The sequence below is a fragment of the Globicephala melas genome, chromosome 20 (genome assembly GCF_963455315.2).
Source record: "Globicephala melas chromosome 20, mGloMel1.2, whole genome shotgun sequence".
NCBI classification, from domain to species: Eukaryota; Metazoa; Chordata; class Mammalia; order Artiodactyla; family Delphinidae; genus Globicephala; species Globicephala melas.
Genome location: NC_083333.1, coordinates 4,262,943 through 4,281,597, shown reverse-complemented (window position 1 = coordinate 4,281,597; position 18,655 = coordinate 4,262,943). Strand labels below are relative to the sequence as shown.

General features: G+C 48.6%; 2 protein-coding genes across 7 annotated transcripts in view; both read left to right on the top strand.

The window, feature by feature from the left end:
- The first annotated feature begins 2,048 nt into the window (after nucleotides 1-2,048).
- LYRM9 (LYR motif containing 9) lies at nucleotides 2,049-15,725 on the top strand. 3 transcript variants are annotated; one of them, XM_060289947.1, is made up of 5 exons: nucleotides 2,062-2,122; nucleotides 9,320-9,456; nucleotides 12,809-12,951; nucleotides 14,598-14,690; nucleotides 15,588-15,725. In XM_060289947.1, the coding sequence occupies exons 3-5, from the start codon at nucleotides 12,826-12,828 to the stop codon at nucleotides 15,603-15,605; spliced, it is 237 nt and encodes a 78-aa protein (XP_060145930.1). In that variant the 5' UTR covers nucleotides 2,062-2,122; nucleotides 9,320-9,456; nucleotides 12,809-12,825; the 3' UTR covers nucleotides 15,606-15,725. The 3 variants fall into 3 exon arrangements, with proteins under 3 accessions (XP_030717926.1, XP_060145930.1, XP_060145928.1); XM_060289945.1 differs by having other exon boundaries at nucleotides 2,104-2,122; nucleotides 9,324-9,456; XM_030862066.2 differs by lacking the exon at nucleotides 9,320-9,456 and having other exon boundaries at nucleotides 2,049-2,122.
- The window catches only part of NOS2 (nitric oxide synthase 2), a 122,698-nt gene continuing 119,658 nt past the window's right edge, over nucleotides 15,616-18,655 (top strand). For all 4 annotated transcript variants that reach the window (XR_011377096.1, XM_070044591.1, XM_070044590.1 and 1 more), the window contains exon 1: nucleotides 15,616-15,738. The gene's annotated coding sequence lies outside the window, so the exon portion shown is untranslated. The remainder of the gene's footprint in view (nucleotides 15,739-18,655) is intronic.

Sequence of the window (18,655 nt, the reverse complement as noted above, 5' to 3'; positions counted from 1 at the left end):
GACAGCCAACTCTTGGTTGACAAAGTTCTCAAGTAAAAAGTCTTTCAATGCTGTTCATCTCGAAATATCGTGCACAGTCTGACATGAGGGTGTTCATCTGCTAAAATGTCAGTGGAAAGGAAAATGACATGGTAAGAATGGTTGGGTTTTCATTAGATTGTGGGCCTGGTGTAATTTTTGTGAAGGTTCGGACTGGTAAGAATTCTTCAGTTTTACTACTCAAGCTGTAAGAACCTAAGGTTGCTGTCACGTTAAAAGTATGATAATCCAATTAGTTCACAATCTAGGTTTCCATTACGATTTGGAAAACAATTGGAAATTGGTATCCAAGCCTACTCTACTTTGGGTTATTATTGTTTTTTTCTTGGACGCTTATAAGGAATGTTTGTGAAAGGTAAAATCTCGTGTGTTTGTAAAGACAGAACAGGCACCCATGGTTCTGAAGGTGGAGTCTTTCTGAGGTAACGTGAACAGCTTGCCTCTTGAATATTTTATAAGATCTAGGTATTAGAACAATGTTTCTGATGCGGGAACACAGTGATCAAGGAACAAAAGAGAGATAGGGCCAAAGAACAGACTGTAATATTTCTTCAAAATATTAAGTAATCCTAAGGCTGAAAACAGGAATGGATGGTGACTACAGATTGTTCCTTAAAAGGGCTCTAAAAGCTTAATGATTTATCGATTGGATCAACACTAACGATGCGCCTCTGACTATGCGTGTGTAAATAAGGGGGCTGATTTATGAGGGTACAATCGTATGTTTCAGATATATTTGGTCCAAGTCTACATATTGAAAATAAATTGAAGGATTGAGGTCATTATCTGAATATTTCAGGGGAGGAACCCCCAAATGATTTGGAGGAAGGCTAGTATGTTAGGTGAAGAAGGATAAAAAAGAAGGAAAGAAAAGAAAGGAAGGAAGGAGGGAGGGAGGGAAGGAAGGAAGGAAGGAAGAAAGGAAGGAAGGAAGGAAGGAAGGGAGGAAGTGGGGAAGGAGATGCTAAAGGAGGTCAGGAAAAAAAGAGAAAAACTTTAAAAAACACTTCTGTTAAGAAATATCTCCTGCTTTTCTTACCTTAAAGGAGGAAAAGAGATCCCCAGGTGCCACCAGGGAGCAATATTTTCCTTAAAAAAAAAAAAAAGAAGAAGAAGAAGAAAGAAAAAGAAAAAAAAAGGAAAAATAAAAAGTTATCTTGTTAAATCAGCTACATATGGAGTCTGTCTGTGTAAGGAAATCGGCCTTTTCATTACAAATAGGTTTAAAAAGCCCTAGAGAAGAGAGACGTGAACAGAAGCAATATTATCTACTAACAACCTAACTCCCTTTTAGGCATCAGCTGAGAGAAGATCAGCGGCATCATTGAACAGGGGGTTTGTCTTAAGATAAAGACTCATCTTTATCTCTTTCAGGATATAAAACTTGTATTTAAATCAATTCAGAGAAGCACTTTAGCTCTAAACATTAGAAAGCGGGGAGAGCCTATTTAATAAAACAGCATTATTTCATTTTCAAAGAATGATACTGGCAGTCGCTGTGAGTTTAAATTCTGTATTCTTTTCCTCAATTATAATTATAGATGGGTCTGAAAGGAAGCATGCCTATTACTCTCATATTTATTCTTTTGACAGGTGTTATGGGACTGTAATTTGATGAAATGACTCAAAACGCAGATTCCCATCCAAATATAATTCCCGTCATCAACAAGAGTGGTTTAGGAAAAGTCCTTCTGCAAGCCTTTTCATAGATCTTGAACACCCCTCATATTTTAGCAGCAATCCATACTCAGGAATATGGGGAGAGCCTGTCTTCAGGGCTTATATCCGAGGTAACAAAAGCCAAAAGGAAGGGTGGGTGTTTAAGGTAAGGAAGGTTGTGAGTGGGACAGCTTTCTTTTTCAACCAGGTGTACTCGGATCAGGGAAAGGGCACCCAGTAGGGTTTCCTCATTAACAGACCCCAAGTCCCGCGCGCGGCCGATAGAGGGCGCTCGGCTCAAGTCGCCCTGCAGGGGCGGTGCTTCGGCGACCCGGGGGCGGTGCTTCGGCGATCCGGGGGCGCAAGCGCACTGGTGGTAGCCGCGTCCGCCGCGTCCGAAGCTGACGTTTTCCTGTGGAGGCCGGTGAGCCGCTAGGCGCCGGCGGAGGGTGGGAGCGCGGGTGGGGGCACGGGGGCCTGAGCCACCCGTGGTGGCGGGGACTGGCTGGGGATGTGAGGTCTCGGGCGTCCTCGGCCTGGCGCGGCTAGTGGAAAACTCAGTGCCGCTGCGTTTCCTTCCCCGACCGTCTTGCCTCCGGAGAGCCGTGTGCCCCAGAGCGCGGTTCCTGGACGCGCCTCAGGCCTCGCGGGGGCGGCTCGGGCGGAGAAGGCCCAGCACGCCGGGGGGTTGGGGGCGCCACGGGGAGCCCAGGGGTCTGCGGCCGCCGGGCCCGCTGGTGGAATGTTCCTGACGGGCACATGTCTCCGCCGTCGGCCTCAGTTTGCCCATTTTCAAAAGCAGTCGTGGCCCCTGCACGGGCCGACTGCCCGCAGCACCCCGTGAGGGCGCTTACCTCGAGTCACCTTCACCTTTTGATTTACGCTTCTGCCTAACTGATCAAGTCACTCCGTGGCCGAAACCCCTGAGCCCTTAGGACTAATCTTTCCTTTTGTTTGTTTTTACACACCATACAGTTCACCCACTTCAAGTGCACAATTCAGTGTCTTTTAGTTTAGTCGCATGCGCTCTCTGCGTCCACGTCCACCCAGCCACACTGTACTCGTCCTTCAGACCTCAGATTTAATGTTCCTTTCTCAAGAAACCTTCTCTGACCCTTGACTGGGTGAGGGACCCCATGAGCCAGTCTCTCAGGGACCTGAATTCCACTTTGTAGTATTTAGTTATAATTGAATACTTGGTTTTTATTATCCTCTGTTACTGTGTAAGTTCTGTGGGGTCAGAACTTGCCTTGATTGTTTCCGTAACTCCAGCAGCTAGCACCTTATTGGTGCCCAATGACTATTTCAGCACACACGTGCCTTCTGTGTGTCAGACTCTGTACTGTACTAGGGATACAACCATGAACAAAATAAACTTCCTGCTCTCGTGGAGCTTACGTTCCAGTGGGGGATGAATACAAACAAATAAGTAAATATATATCGTGGTGAAAAATGCCGTGAAGAAAAAAGAAATGCTGTGAAGGAAAGAAGAAAGGACTATAGTGTGGTCAGAGAAGGTCTCTCTTTTTTTTCTTTTTGCTGTACGCGGGCCTCTCACTGTTGTGGCCTCTCCCGTGGCGGAGCACAGGCTCCGGACGCGCAGGCTCAGCAGCCATGGCTCACGGGCCCAGCCGCTCCGCGGCATGTGGGATCTTCCCGGACCGGGGCACGAACCCGCGTCCACCTGCATCGGCAGGCGGACTCTCAACCACTGCGCCACCAGGGAAGCTCCAGAGAAGGTCTCTTAAATGAGACTTGGATACATGGGCGTGTGAGCCACGTGGGTGCCTGGAAGAGTGGTTGGGTATGTGAGGACAAGCAAGGAGGCCAGAGGGAGGAGGAGCACGAGAGAAAAAGGGTAAACCAGGCGCTCTCAGCTCAAGGGTCCTTGGAGACAAGCCCTGGGTGTGTGTAGAAAGAGCTTGAGTTAGGAAGGGAGAAGCCCAGCTGTTGCTCTTAGCTGGTTCTTCTGTGTGACCTTGAGCCTCAGTTTTCTTCCTCTGTAAAGTGGGAGTAACAGGATTGGCGCTTCAGTAGGCCGTTTGAAGTACCCAGCCCAGTATCTGACACCTGGTAGCTGTATGATACATCAGTTCCCGTCTTTGGCCCTCGAGTAGAGTGTGTTGTGGCCTGTGTGGGCAAGGCCATTGGCACAAAGCAGACTCATATCACCAGATTCAGTTGAGGTTGCTGGTTGCTCTGCTCTGCAACCAGCATGTTTGCTTTTGGATGATGTTTCTGGTTTGCTTTGGCTGGAATAGCTCACCAGGTTCACTTCAAACTGTAAAGGCCCAGGGTGGTTTGGGCTGACAACTGTGATGTTCAGGATCCTTTGAGACAGCAGATGTGGTAGAAAGAGCTGAGGATTCAGAGCCAAAGGATCTGAGTTTGAGACCTGCCTCTGCCACCTGCTGGCTTTGTGACTTCAGGACAGTCCCCTTCTTCCTGGCTTTAGTTCCTCTTTGGTAAGTGGGAATCCGTCAGCACACGTTTATTGAACGTCTGTTATGTACCGGGCGCTGCTGACTATGGAGGGGTGACTAACATATTCTCTGTCCTCCAGACGCTGACAAACAGCAAGGAACACAGGTGGCCAGGTAGAGTAGGAAAGGGTGAGACGTCCAGGCACCTAACACGTGCCAGCCCCTGGGCTAGGCAGTGTACTGATGTTAGCCTGAGTGATCTTTGCAAACCCCCCATGAGGTACATATTCTGTTGTCCAGTTTACAGAGGAGGAAGCCGAAGGCCAGAGAAGGTGAATTTAATGAGAGAAGTTGGAACCAGACTTCAGAGGGCCTTGGATAAAGAACATTCCACAGAGGTTTTGGAGGAGGGTGTGTTTTGTAGGAAGTGTCCTTGGGTGGCACTGTGAGGGCTGGACTGGAAGGAGAGAGGCTGGATGAGGAGGCATTGTTACAAAGCTGGGAACCGAGATAGTGTCCATGGGGCTGGATCTTGAGAGCCTTGACCATGTGGGAGAGAGACTGGAGGAACGAGGATTGTTCCCCGTTTCTAGCTTGGGAGAACATGCGTTCAAGCTGGAGCCCCGGAGTTGGGGGGAGCAGAACCGTTCTGTTCCTATATTGCGACTTTACCCATCCAGAAGAATAATTGCATATTTAAACAATGTCCTATACAGGCTTAATTTAGCTTTATCAGTGCTCAGTGAGGTGTAATTTCTGGTTATTTTCTGTAGTTCCATTCTTTTCTTTCTTTTTTAATGTATGACTTTTTTTTTCCATTTATTTTTATGTGCCCTATGTCAGGGCACAGGTTAGGGAAAGACAGTGGGATTAAATGGGGCTGAAGGTCTGTTTCTCAGCATCTGTAATGGTGATGCCATTTGGCTCCCAGGAAATCCCTTTTGTGACTTTATTTTCACTCTTTTCCTTTATTCTGTCACATTCTCCTTGGGTTTCCTAAGAGCTTTTTTTTTTTTTAGTATTTCTCTAGTTGCCCCTTTTCTTTGTGTAATTGACATTAGTCTTGGGACTTGTTTTTTCATCTGTATGCAGGGGGAAGCCATAGATGAGGTCCTTGGGTTTTTGAAAAGCATGGAACAAGGGTTTATGGAGAAGGTTGAAAACCAAGAACTGGATATAGTATAGTCAGGTGCTTTCATGAATGCTTGGACCTGGTCCTGAAGGAGCCCTGGGGAGAGTTCTCAGTGGGGTCCTTAGCCCTGATCTGGGCAGCATTTGCGAGTGGCTCAGATATAGACATAGGTAATGTTAGAAGCAGGTGAGGGCATGGGCTTTGGAATAAAATAGGCCTAGGTTTGATTCCTTACCTGACCATGTACTAGCTGTGTGGCCTCTGGCAAGTTACTTAACCTCTCAAGAGTTTCAGTTTCCTCATCTGTAAAATGGGGCTAATGATACCTACTCCATAAGATTGTTGTGAGGATACTTGAGATAACACATGCAAAGCTGTCAACACCTCCCTGACATATGCTAATCACTCCCTGAATGGTAGGTAGTAAGACATGCCGTCAGCTCTGCAGAGGCCAGGGGTAGGAGAGCCATGTAACATGTCAGGCCGTTCATCTCTGTGGTCCTAGGGCTGAGTCCAGAGTCACACATGGGATAGATGCTCAGAATGGCCTTGCATGGGTGACTGACACAGCTTGCTGGGCTTACTCTCTCTCTTTGTACCCGCTTTGTACCTTGTATGTGATTGTTTCTGTGCTTTTGTTGTGCTGAATTGAGTTGGATAACAGACAGGATCAGGTGTCCCAGAGATTGTGGTAGATTGTGACTCTGGACTGAACTAATAAAATACAAGATGGGGAAACAGACCTAAGAATAGTTCGTGGAGAAAAGGTTCCTTTGAGCCGAATGCCAGGGCCATGTGAGGGCCAGAGCAGAGAATGCAGTCTGGGCCGCATTCCTTGGATTCCCAAGTAAAGGAGGTGGCATTGCCATGTGAGCGCCAGTGCCCACGGAGCCGGTCAGAACACAAGCAAACCATCGTTTTTCCCTCTGGACAATATGTTGAAGAGTGATATGGATAATGAAGGGATGTGTGTGTGTCCAGAAAGAGGAGGGCGGTGAGATTGAGAAGCATTGGCGGTTACGGCACCTTCAGGATGCTCATCTCGTAAAAGATATGACTGGGGGGCTGGGATGATTGACTTTGAATAATGACAGACTGGACTTGGTGGTAGGTTAGGGAGACTTTAGCCCCAAAGGGCAGAGCTCAGAATGGCGAGTAGAATTTTACAGGGCAGATCTTAGCTCAGAAGCGAAAGGACTTTCAGCGCCCTGCCTCGAGGGAGAAAAGGTGGGTGACTTCCTGCCATGAGAAGAGATTCTTTGACACCAAGTGGGAGAAGGTCACTTTCAGCTCTTTGGCATCCTGCTTTTGAAAGGTGGCCTACTTTGCCCTGTTTTTGTTCATTCAAGCTAACACCTTTTCCTGAGAGCCTGCTACTTCGGTGGCCGCAGGATGAGTAACCAGAACTCAGTTCTGATTTGAGAAAAAGCTAAAAAAGTTTCACGTGATCTGTAGTTTGATTTAAATGTAAAAAAAAAAAGATGTATTTCTTTTTCTCTCTGATGTATAGAGAGCTAACTGAATCAATGAAATGCACAAACCTCTTCTGACCTCAGTCTGCACCAGAGGCTTTCTTTAGCAGGCCATTCCTATTTTGGGTAGAAGCATTAAAAGGGCATCATAACGTATTGTTTTCCCTTTTGCGGCTCTTCCAGGGGCAGAGAAGGGCCTGGGAGAGGAACCTCATATTCAGTGAGCTGCTGCCAGGCATCTATGTCTCTTATTTAATCCTCACATCAGCCTTGCCATGGTTTGGGGCCCACACGCTTCACTCTTCCACTCAGTCAGTACTCAGGGACAGAAAAGTGGCCTGAAAGTTGTTGGGGAGAGGGAGGATTCAGTCTGACACCCCTCTGATTAGTGGCCACTGTGTGCCAGGCACTGTGGGAGTGACAAAGTGACAGAGGAGACTGAGCGGGGAAGAACGTAGAGTGCGTGGGGATTTGGTTACAGATGGGATAGAGGTTGGTGGTTGATTGGGGAAAGTCTTCAACACCCCACCCCTCCATCACCATGCACACATACTAATGACCCTAGCGTTTGTTCTGTGGGTGCCATTAAAGGATATCAAGCAAGGGGCTCACAGATGAGATTTTTGTTTTTAGAGGCTCATTCTGGCTGAGCATAGGGAGGGATTGAAGAGTCGGCATTTCAGAAGGGTGTTGGATTAATCCTGGAGAGAGTCTCTGAGAGCCTAACGGGTCCTTGGAAAAGGAGGGGCCCCCTTTCCTTCAAGAACTCAGGGAGGTTGGAGCACTGGAGCTGGAGCCAGAGCCCACATCCCAGCTCCACCACTCCCTGGTTGTGTATCCGTGGGCATGTCAGCCCACTTTTCAGCCTCAGTTTCCACATCTGCAAAGTGGGGATTATAATGCTTTTTGTCAGAGGGTAGTTGTAAAACTGCACCATGCCTAACACATCAGTCGGCTCTCAGGCGAGGCTGAATTTCATGGTGGTGGGGAGCCAAGGATATTCTCGTCTGATGGCCTCTCCAGACCGAGTGAGGTAGGAGGCGTCAGTGGCCTGCGGGAGTTCCTGCTGGTTAGCTGGAGGGAGGCTGAGGAGACTGGAAAAAGCCTGGAGTATTTGGGTGGGAAAGGGAGGGTGTTTCTGCCAGAGGTGAAGGCCAGGAGTACCGAGGCGTGGAGGACCCTGCAGAGAGCAGCGGTCCTCACTTTATAGGAGCACAGGCTGTCTCGGCCACATTTGGACCTCCAGGGCCTGAAGGTCCTGAGCTATTGTTCGCTCAAGCTTGGGGATTGGTTGGATTTTGAGGTTATTCAGTCAGCAAGCATTGATGGAGGAGTCCACTGTGTGCTCAGGACTGTGCTAGGCATTGAGGCACTGAGGTGGGGGATCTGACACAGTCCTTGCCCTCGTGGGCTGGTGGGAGAGATGGACAGGCAAACACAGGGTGATTCCTGCACGTACAACAGCCTGTGGACGCGCAAATAAAGAAGAGAGTCTAGTTCTGTGTGGGGGTAAGAGGGATAGGAGGAATTAACCAAAAAGAAATCATTGGAAGAGTGTTAGGAGCTCACAGAATCAAGGGAGAAGCCTAGAGAACTGTGCAGGAATCCAGACATTTCTGGAAGGCCAGGCAGCAGGACCTTCAAGGACAGTTCAGAGCAGGAAGAAGCTGATCAGGACACACTTCTCAGGGGTACATGAACTCATTTGCCAGCTCTTTGTAACCATGTTCAGGACCCTATTTCCAGAGGTGGCATATACTCAAGTGGCCTAGTCTGGGTCTGATGCTCTCCTTGTGGCTGGGAGAGATGCAGCCACTGGCGGCAGTCTCAGCAGGCCACACTCAATGGGAAGGAGTCATCCCTTAACAAGAAAATTGGGGGTGAAGGAAGCTGTTAGGAAGAACCACAGAAATGTATTACAGGATGAATAAAAGTCCTTTTGGGGCAGGGGCTAGTGTTCCAGAAAGCACTCATCGTGGGCTCTGGAGCCAGACTTCCCATATGGAAAGCCTGGCTTCTGCTCTCACAGCTGTGTGACCTTGGACAAATTTCCTCCCTTCTTTTTGCCTCCATTTCTTTATATGTAAAAGGAGAGCATAATGGTACCTCTTGTAGAGTTACTGAGAAGATTAAAATTAGTTAATTCTTGTGCATTTTTAGAATAGTGCCTATCACATGATAAGTATTCAGCAAGGCAGTTGTAATAATAACTGTAGATGATGATGACGATTGTTATTATCATTCAAGGAACTATAGGTGGTTTTTGTCAATGTGCCTGGCAGGTAGAAGAGTGAGGAGGGATGAATCTGGGCAGATAAGGATGCTTTCGGAATTGGCATCAGCCTAAAGAGCTTAAGACTTTATTCACTAGGTGATGGGAAGCCATGTGTGATGGTTAAGTTTATGGGTCAACTTGACTGGGTCATGGGGTGCCCAGATATTTGGCCCAACATTATTCTGGGTGTGTCTGTGAAGGTGTTTTTGGATAAGATTAACATTTAAATCAGGGGACTGAATAAAGTAAATTGCCCTCCCTCACGTGCGTGGACCTCATCCAAGCACTGGAAAGCCTGAATAGTCCTTTCCCTACCGAGAGAGAATTCTCCTGCCTGACGCAGCCTTCGTGCTGGGACACTGGCTCTTCCTGGTTCTGCAGCAGCTTCCGGCCTTCTGACTCAAACTGGGATATATCAGCTCTGCGGATTTTGAACTTTCCAGCCTCAATAGTCATGTGAGCCAATCTCTTATAATCTCTTTCTTTCTCTCTCTCTCTGTATATGTATCTGATTGGTTCTACCTCTCTGGAGAACCTTAATACATCTGTTATATGCCAAGCATTCTGTCACGGTGCTGAGACTATAGCAGGCAAACATGACACAGGCTGTCGTGTGCCATAAGAGTTCAGTTTGCCTGGACTCAGCAGCCAGGGTTGGGTGATGTGATGCAGGGTGGTGGGCAGGGGCCAGAGCAAGAGGGGGTCTTGGAGGCCATAGAAAGCAGTATGGATTTTATACTGTAGACCAGTGCTTTTCCAGAGTTCAATGCCACTTTCATGATTCTTGGCATATCCAGATTTCAACTGCATTCTTACTTGCTTGATACATTTTTAAAAATCACCTTTCTGCCCGTTCATTTTTTAAACTGTTGTAAGCCATAATACCTATGAGATTATGGAATTTTTTTTCTCATTACACATGAGAATAAATATAAAAGCATGACAATAAAAGGATGTTCCATATACTGCTTAAAATATTTTCATCTTTGTCCCATGTTTTGGGAAAAGTTGTCATGAGTGATAGGGATGGGATGGACATCAGGGGTTTTAGGCAGGAACGTGACATGCTGAGATTTATGTTTTGGAAAGATTCACTCTGGCTGTTGAGTGGAGAACAGATTGTCAGACAATAGATTGCTGGGAACTCTTGCAGGTGTCTGCCTGAGTTGTGATAAGAGTCTGAACCGAGGATGTGCAGTGGAAGTACAGAGGAGGGGACAGATTTGAGGGGCATCCAGAGGTAGAATTTGATAGGACTTAGAGACCAGTGGCGTGGGGATTGAGGAGAAGGCAGGTTGTCTCTGTGATGGCTTTGGTTTGGTTGCCTGGGAAGACAGAGGTGTCTTTACAGAGGCAGGGAGCTCAGGTGGGGAGGCTAAGGTCAAATCCAAAGAGCAGGATATGCGAAGCAAGGGTTCCCAGGGCTACAGGGTTTGACTACAGATTTAACAATGATGCTGTGAGGTTCATTGTGCCTTAATAGCAAACCCATGCTTTAAATTAAATTAAAACATTTTTAGTTTAACTCGTCTGAGTGGACCCACACAGGCATTCTCTTCTAGTTATTACTGAGAATGACTAAGTATTATAATTGAGCTGAAAATAATCTCCCGCCCATACTTGCCGGGTTGGTTTCTAAGTATTGCTTGGGTTTTTAAGTAATGTAACAAAGTTGTGTTCTTTCCAAGTGTTAATTTTAAAGACTGCAGATGGTAACCATCTGTTACACGACTAGCATTTTACAATATTTGATTAGCACTTTATATAGTTTGGGAAAGCCTGCCAGTGGAGTCTGCCCATTAGTCTTCGGTGGTATGTCCTCTGTGGTAGCCCTTGAAGGTCTCTGTCCCCATGATATGTGGCTCCCCTCTGTTTGTTGTGCTGAAGTGTGACTAGTCGGACTGGCAGGTTGATATACATGGCAAGAGAACCTTGAAGAGCCCTGCCCTGTTTGCACTCTTTCTTAGAGCTGGAACCATCGGAGCTCACTGGTGAAGCAGAATTTGGGAGGGCTAGATCTGTCCATCAGTTAGGATTCTTGGGTGCAAGTGACAAAACAACAAACCCAAACCTGCGGCTTGTTGGGACCCTAGGCGAATCTGGGACTGCCTTCAGGTGCACGGTTTTGGGACTCAGGTGACTTCTTTAGACTTGCTTTCAATCAGGATCTTAGCTCTGCCGTCTGCTGTGTGGCTTCAATCTCAGGCTTCAAGAGGAGGCAAGATGGCTTCCCTGAGGGTGAAGTCCTCTCAGCATCAAGTCTAGAGGGAAAGAATGAAGCCTTTCCACTCACTCCTGCAGAGGTGTTGAGATTTGCTCTGATTGGACCAGTTTGTCATGTGCCCATCTGTGAACCAGTCCTTGTGACCGTGTGGATAAAGGGCTCTGATTCGTCAGGCCTGGAGTGGAGCCCCACCCAGACCTTGTGGGCTGAGACCTGAAGGGGTAGATTCCCAGTGGCTCATCCCAGGATGTTACCAGGTGGGAGGATTGGGGAGGGGCAGGCGGCCACCTGCCCACCCCAGTGTCAGAGTGAAAGGCCATAGTACCAGGAGCAATGGGCAAATTTAAACTGTGGAGACAGACATTTATTGTTGCCAGGAAGATCATATGCTGGAAATGGAATGAAGGAGCCTCTGAAACTAGCTCCTTAGCAAGTGTCCTTTCCTAATTTGAGATAGATTAGTATTTAGATTTAGTATTCGGGTTCTCTTTTTTTTTGAGTGGGTGGGGATTGTCTTCTTTTTATGTTACTTTAAAACTAAGGCCCCTCACTTAATCTTGGTCTGTTAGCTTCTGCATTTGGAACACAGTGAGCTTCTCTCTCTCAGGGAGGGGAAGTCTGTGCAGAGGAGATAACAGATTCCATTCAGTCCAGTTCAACAAACAGGGCACGAAGCACTGGGGCCCGGGCCAGGCTCAGTAGGTCTGGCAGCTGATGAATCCCCAGCAGTGTGGGAAGCGCTGTTACAGTTCCAGGAACGTGGCACTGCGCCCCCCCAGGGAGGGACAGTCACCAAGGGCTTCCCAGAGGAAGAGACACTGACCTGGCCCTGGAAGGATGGACACAAGTTCCTCACATGGAGGAGACGGGGAAGGGAGCTCCACGCTGAGGGGGCTGTGTGTGCAAAGGCACAAGAGGTGACTACTTGCCGGCTGAAAGGGTCTGGGAGAAGTTCCTTGTGTCTGACTCTGGGGTGAGCCGAGAAACTGGTTCCAAAACTCATTCTGGCATCACTGTGGGAGCGACTGGGGGAGTGACAGGCTTCAGGCAGGGGCACCAGGCAAGATGCTGTAGTAGAGGTCCAGGCAGGATCCTCTGGAGCATCTTGTTAAATTGCAGGTTCTGTCCAGTAGGTCTGGGGTGACATTGCGTTTCTAATTAGCTCATGGGTGATGTCGATGCTACTGGTCCAGGACCACACTTCGAGTAGCGAGGCTCAGACCTCTGGGCATTCTTCCCTCTGTTGCCTGAAGTCAGCTGGTTTCTCAGTGACTGTGACGCAGGATCTTCCTGCTCATCTCCCTTAGTCCTCCTGGCATGACACCTCCTCATCCACCACCTGAAGCTGGTCTCCAGAAGGAAGACGACAGGATGAGGCTGTGCCTCTCACCTTTGGTCCTTGCAGGCCTGCTCTGAGCTGAGACTTCTGCAGGACCGAATGCCCAGCCTGAGTTCGGGGTCTGGGTTCCCTGGGGACCTGGCTCCGTACTGTATCAAATACGTCTGCTTCCCAGAGCGCTGGAAGCTGGGGGCCAGGGCTGAATATTGGCTTGATGCCTAGCAGTGATGCTCTGTGTTTTCCAGGGACAGAGGCCTTGCAGATGGCCCCGCTACCGGGGGCAGAGCTGGTCCAGAGGCCGCTGCAGCTCTACCGATACCTGCTGCGCTGTTGCCGGCAGCTGCCAACCAAGGGCATCCAGGAGCACTATAAGCATGCTGTCAGGCAGGTGGGAGTAGGGTCCACTGGGCTTGGGGTGGGGGGCTTCCTGTAACAGGGGGCCTATCACAGGGCTGGGGGCCGGGGGCAGTGGGCAGGGATGGTTTTTCCGGTGGTGGGGTTGGGGGTGGCAGTTCCGTAAGAGCCACCGGAAAGCAGTGCTGGCCAGCCCAGCTCCTCTCTCTGGTTTCTGTTCCGGAAACAGGATGCACCCAGCACAGCAGCTCTGTGCCAGGGCTTGAATAAGGCAGCTAAACAGGTAATTAAAATAGAGTGTGAAACATAACATCATTTTGACAGGCATACCTGCCAATAATGCACAACCTGAATTTAATCATGAGAAAACATCAGGTAAACCCAAACTGAGCAACCGTCTACCACATAACCAGCCTGTGCTCATCAAATGTGTCAATGTCCTGAAACACAAAGGCAGACGACTGCTCTGGTTTAAAGGGGACTAAAGAGATGTGACAACTAAGTGTAAGGAGTGATCCCAGATTGGATCCTGGACCAGAAAAAGCAATGATTGTAAAGGACATTATTGGGGAAATTCATGAAGCTGGAATATGGACTGTAGATTAGATAACAGTATTATATCAGTGTTCAATTTTCTGAAGTTGATTACTGTGGTTATGTAAGATAATGCCCTTGCTTACATACCCAAAGTATTCAGGGGTTAAGGTCATGATACCTGAAACTTTAAATGCTTCCAAAAATTTTTATACAAACCCATACAGAGAATGATAAAGCAAATGTGTCAAAATAGTAACAGTTGGTGATTCTGGTAGGGAATTCTTTCGTAATATTCTTGCAGCTTTTCTGTAGATTAAAAATTATTTCCAAATAAAAAGTTAAAAGCTGAAGTTTATATAAATATAGTATGGAAAGTAAAAAAATAGAGGTAGTAACAGAGGGTTGTGGAAACATAGAGAAGGAGTAGTTAGCTGTCTGAGGGAGTCTGGGAGGACTTCCTGGAGGTGAGCATTTGAGGTGCTCCTAAAGATAAGTAGGAGGACGTGTGGGGTTGAGAGTGACATATCAGAGGAAGTAACCAATTCTTTTGAAGGGCCATGAGAGCCACACCAGTGAACCTGAATCTCATGTTGCTTTTCAAAGGCGAACATCTGGTCAAAGCAAACAGCAGCCCTGCATTGCTCTGCTTTGGGCCTGGCTGGATTTTCCAAAGCCACCCTCTCCACTGCCCCTCCCTTCCCTGCATGGCTTTCCAGCATGGGTCTGGAGAAACTCTGCTCTTCTCTGTGGTGAAGCCATGCAGAGAGCTCAGCCTGGTGAAAGCAGCTTCCTGGGAAGAGCAAACGAAGCAGAGAGATGGAAGTTTCCCTTAGGCCTCTGCTACCTGATAACCTTTTAGCTTGGGGCCAGTCTTCCTTTTCACGGCTGCCCTGCTGGTAGGAGTACAGGCTGTGTAGTCAGATAGTCCAGGATTCAAATGCTGGTGCCATTGCTTAACGGCAAGGTAGAGTTTCTGAGTCTGTTTCCTCATCTCAGGGTGTGATCATCATAACTGTCTGTGGAGGGGTAAGAGTGATGCTGAGTGTACAGTGCCCACAGTGTGCCTGTCCCACAACTGCTGCTCTGAAGCTGTCAGTCCTGTGTTTTTTGCTTAGTCATCTTTCCCTATGCTTAAACCTCCAGAGTTTCCGAGTTCATTCGGATGAAGACAGCCCTGAGAGGATCCAGCAGATTATTAAAAGAGCCATTGAAGATGCTGACTGGATCCTGGACAAGGTAAGTGCTCGGCTCTGACTTCCACCTGCGAGTTGGGGTTGAGGGCTGTAATCTCCGTGACCACCAGGGGTCGCCCCTGCCCCACAGTTGAGACCGATCAGCGCTGTGGAGGCCCCCCTCCCCTCACCAGCCGCTCCCCTCCCCTCCCCAGAAGCCCAAAGGTGATGGCAGGTGCCCTTCTGGTTGCGTTTTCTGCAAGGGGGTGCGCATCCTTAATCCCTAAAGGCAAACTTCTGCCTCACAGTGCTGAATAAGCTGAGATGGGGCCACAGGAAGAAGGAAGAGAACAGTCTTGCTGGTAGCAATAGTGCCAGAGCTGGCAGCAGCCTTGCGACGGCTCAGAGAGGAAAGCTGGGTGAGGCAGGGTTACTGAGGAAACATTCGAGTATCTGTTTTGGTAGAGGCAGGAAGGGAGTCAGGAATACAGACAGGCTTGCTGGTCCTTACACTTGGTATTAGAACAGCCTTGAGAGCTGGAGCACACCCCACCACTCTGTCCTTCTGAATCAGATCTCCAGAGGTGGGGTCCAGGATTTGTTTTTTAAACTCAGTGATGGGACTAGTTGGTTTCTGAATGTTGTCTTCTATAACCGGAGATTTTTTGTTTCTTCTGAACGAGACTCAGTTTGATGGGAAGACTGGACACACCACAATTTTCAATTCCAATGTTCCCAGTGTCTTTCTCATCCTCTCTCCCCAACCCCATCAGCTTCCTCTTCTGTTGGAACCAGCTAGAGACATGACTGTCTGATGCCTGCTGACCGGGTTCCACTGCCTCTAAGAAGCCCTTGCAGGAGGCGGCTGAGGCCTAGTGACCACAGTTCTCAGGACTTCCCGGGTCCTCCCTCCCCCCGCTGGCTTCCCTCACCCGCTCGTAATGATCTCTCTGTCTTACAGTATAAGAAACAAAACTGAGACTCCAGGACGTAGTGAGTGCAGCTGCCTTGGAGACACTGATATTGAGAGCCCTCGCTTCGCCTGACCCTAAGCAGCAGCGGCAGTTTTGGAACATCCACTAGCCTCGTTGGCTGGGAGCAGGAAGTCAGGGGTAGGAGAAGCAGACATTTGCTCAGACGGATCTTCTTGCCATGTTTGTGTCTCCCTTATGTTTGCTTTTCCAGCTGGTTATGATGTGAGATTTGGGGAGAATGTGTTTTCTCACTTTGCACTGAAAGTGATTCATTTACTCTGGGCATCATTCTTGGAGACCCAGAGCTGGCGTGCCCTCATATAGCTTTCTGTACAGAGGGCAGGGCATGGGTTTAACAACCAGACAGCTCTGGATTTGAATCTCAGCTCAGCGGCTTTTCAAGGGTGTTGGCTTCAAGTCCAGTTTCCTCCTTCATTAGGATTAGATAAGATGAAATCAAAGAGCCTGACGTAGGACACGGTATGCGGTGGGGCCAGTAAACATCCCTCTGAGGAAGCCGTCCTCTGCTGCTCCCACGGTGCTCACACATCTCTCTAGCTCTCTCCACATCAGGTCTTAGTTCCTTGTGGGCTGGTCCCGTCCCTGCCTATCACCCCAGGCCTCTGATCCCCCGCAGTTGCACTGTGCCCAGCGGTCCGCCCAGCAGCTGCTCTTCCTGACACCAACCCAGAGAGGCAGAAACCCTGGTCCTTGCCAGAGTGGCGAAACAAAGAACGCCAGAGCAGCTGCAGTAGATGCTGGCGCGTTCAGGCTGTGTGAACCTGTGATCTGTTTTGAGCGGCCCTTGCCTACTTTACTCCATCTTAGCAGGAAAGCGGGGAGGAGCAAGCCAGCAGTCATGAGGTTATTGTGAGCCTGAAATCGGTGGAGAATGCAGACCTGGGTCACATCCCAACTCTACACAAGTTACTCTTGGGTCACTTACCTCCTCTCCTTCAGCTTCTGTTTCCCGGCCTGTCCAGCGGAGTAATGACCATACCTACCACAGGGGGCCACGGTGAGGAGTCATGAGCCCTAATGTACACCAAGTGCTTCACCCAGAACCCGGCCTGGGGAGCCAGGGAGAAGGGAGCTCAGAGGGGTTGAGCCCCTTTTCAAGGTCACAAAACTGCTAAGCCAGGTCTGTGAATGTACCAAACACTATAGATTTAGGAGGGAAAGGAGAGCAGCCAGGAAAGAGGGAAGGAAGGGTGAGAGGGAGGGAGGGAGGAGGGAGGGAGAGCAGCAGGGAAAGAGGGAAGGAAGGGAGAGAGGGAGGGAGGGAGGGAGAGCAGCAGGGAATGTCGGGGTAACTGGCTGGAGTGGGCAGAGCAGCCAGAAGATACAGGGAGAAGCCACACCAGGATGCGAGTGTCCCCCAAGGACTCTCAACCCGAGGCTGAGCTAGCGCACATCTGTGTCCTTGCAGTCATGTGACTTAAAGTGACTGAGATACCCCCACGAGCACTCAGCTGATCAGCAGATAATGAAGTAAATACATCAGTTTGTGAAAGCTCTGGTGTATGTTGTTCCCTACTGTGTGCTGTCATACTAGATGCTGAGGATTAGAGATAGGCGAACAGAAAGCTGCCTGGGAGGGATCGTTCTTCAGAGTCCTAATTCGTTAATTGAAATGTCCAATCCTAGGTAAAAATAAAAATTCAGAACTTGAATTAAGGTGGTGGTATCTCCCCTCTTCCAGTTGGGATCTGCTGCAGTGGGAAACCCGCTGTCAGAGAAGGGGGCACGGGTGGGCGGCCGTTGCTAACTTGGGGGTGGGGCGGGAGTGGAGGGGCATGCCAGGCAGAGGGGCAGTTTAAGCAAAGGCTCCAAATAGCACCACTTGCTCAGGAGCTCCCACGCTGTTCAGTGTGGTTGAGACCCTGTGGACGGAAGAGACAGTTCTACAATCATCTCTTTATGTAATTGTCTCCCACCTGAGAGTGAACCTCTGGAGGGCAGGGACCATGTGCTGGTAAGTGCAAAATCTTCTGGGCCAGCTGTGTGCCTGGTGCCCAGGTGGTGAGCTGTAAGCATTTGTTGAATGGGAGAATGATAATACCAGGCAACCTGATGTCTCTCTTTTGTTAGAGTGTTTATTGCTTTTTAATAATGGGGGAGGCTGTGAGGTGGTGATTATTTCTTGGCCAAACACTGGTGTGTGTGTGTGTGTGTGTGTGTGTGTGTGTGTGTGTGTGTGTGTGTGTGTGTGTGTGTGTGTGTGTGTGTGTGTGTGTGTGTGTGTGTGTGTTCTTATCACTGATGCTCAAAGTCTTATTATTATTATGAAAGTAGTTTTGACTTTGAGAATCCCCTGAAAGGATTTCGGGGATTCCCAGGAGTCCATGGACCATACTTGAAAATCACTGTTTCTATATGTACACTGAATAAAGCAGAATACAAAGTAGATTTTTACCTCCCTTCTTGATACCATGCCTTTGTTAATTTGGCCTAAGATTGTATTCATTTTTTAAAGAACCAGTGTCATCTGATTGGTTTGCATTCGGCAGTTAACATGAAAAAAATCTTAGAAGACACGATGCTAGGGGAAGCAAAGAACACCTTCATAGGAGAAGTAATGCTTAAGCTCAGTCTTCATAGAGAAAAGAATGTTTTTTCAGGTGAATAAGTGAGGCAAGTAGAGCATTCCAGATGGGAGGAGAAGCGTGGGCAAATATGTATGGCATGAACAGGCTGGGGTGCTGGGAGAGTGAGGAATTTATTTGCAAGGTACAAGGGTGCCAGAGAACATCATGGACACGGCAAGATAGAGGTCAGCAGTGGGGGTAGGAAAACCCACATCAGGTTGGGAATAGGAGTAGATGAGATTGGCGATTAGAGAGGCCTGCTTTGGGCCAGTGGCTGAAATTAACAGGCATAGGGGCTCTTGGGCTCAGCCAACCTCAAGGTTATGAGCCCTAGTCAGTTTCAGAGTTCTAATGCAGCTCCTCTTGTGCATTCATTACTCAAAGCTGAAAGGGAACGGGTGCCTCCCCAGATGTCAATGGAACGGGTGCCTCCCCAGATGTCAATGGAAAGGGATTCATTCTCTTCA

What these genes read in the sequence shown, in the direction of transcription:
- LYRM9 (XM_030862066.2), top strand. Translation starts at nt 12,826, where the DNA reads ATGGCCCCGCTACCGGGGGCAGAGCTGGTCCAGAGGCCGCTGCAGCTC. An exon ending in ATAAGCATGCTGTCAGGCAG is followed by an intron (nt 12,952 to 14,597) that starts GTGGGAGTAGGG and finishes TTAAACCTCCAG; the next exon opens with AGTTTCCGAGTTCATTCGGA.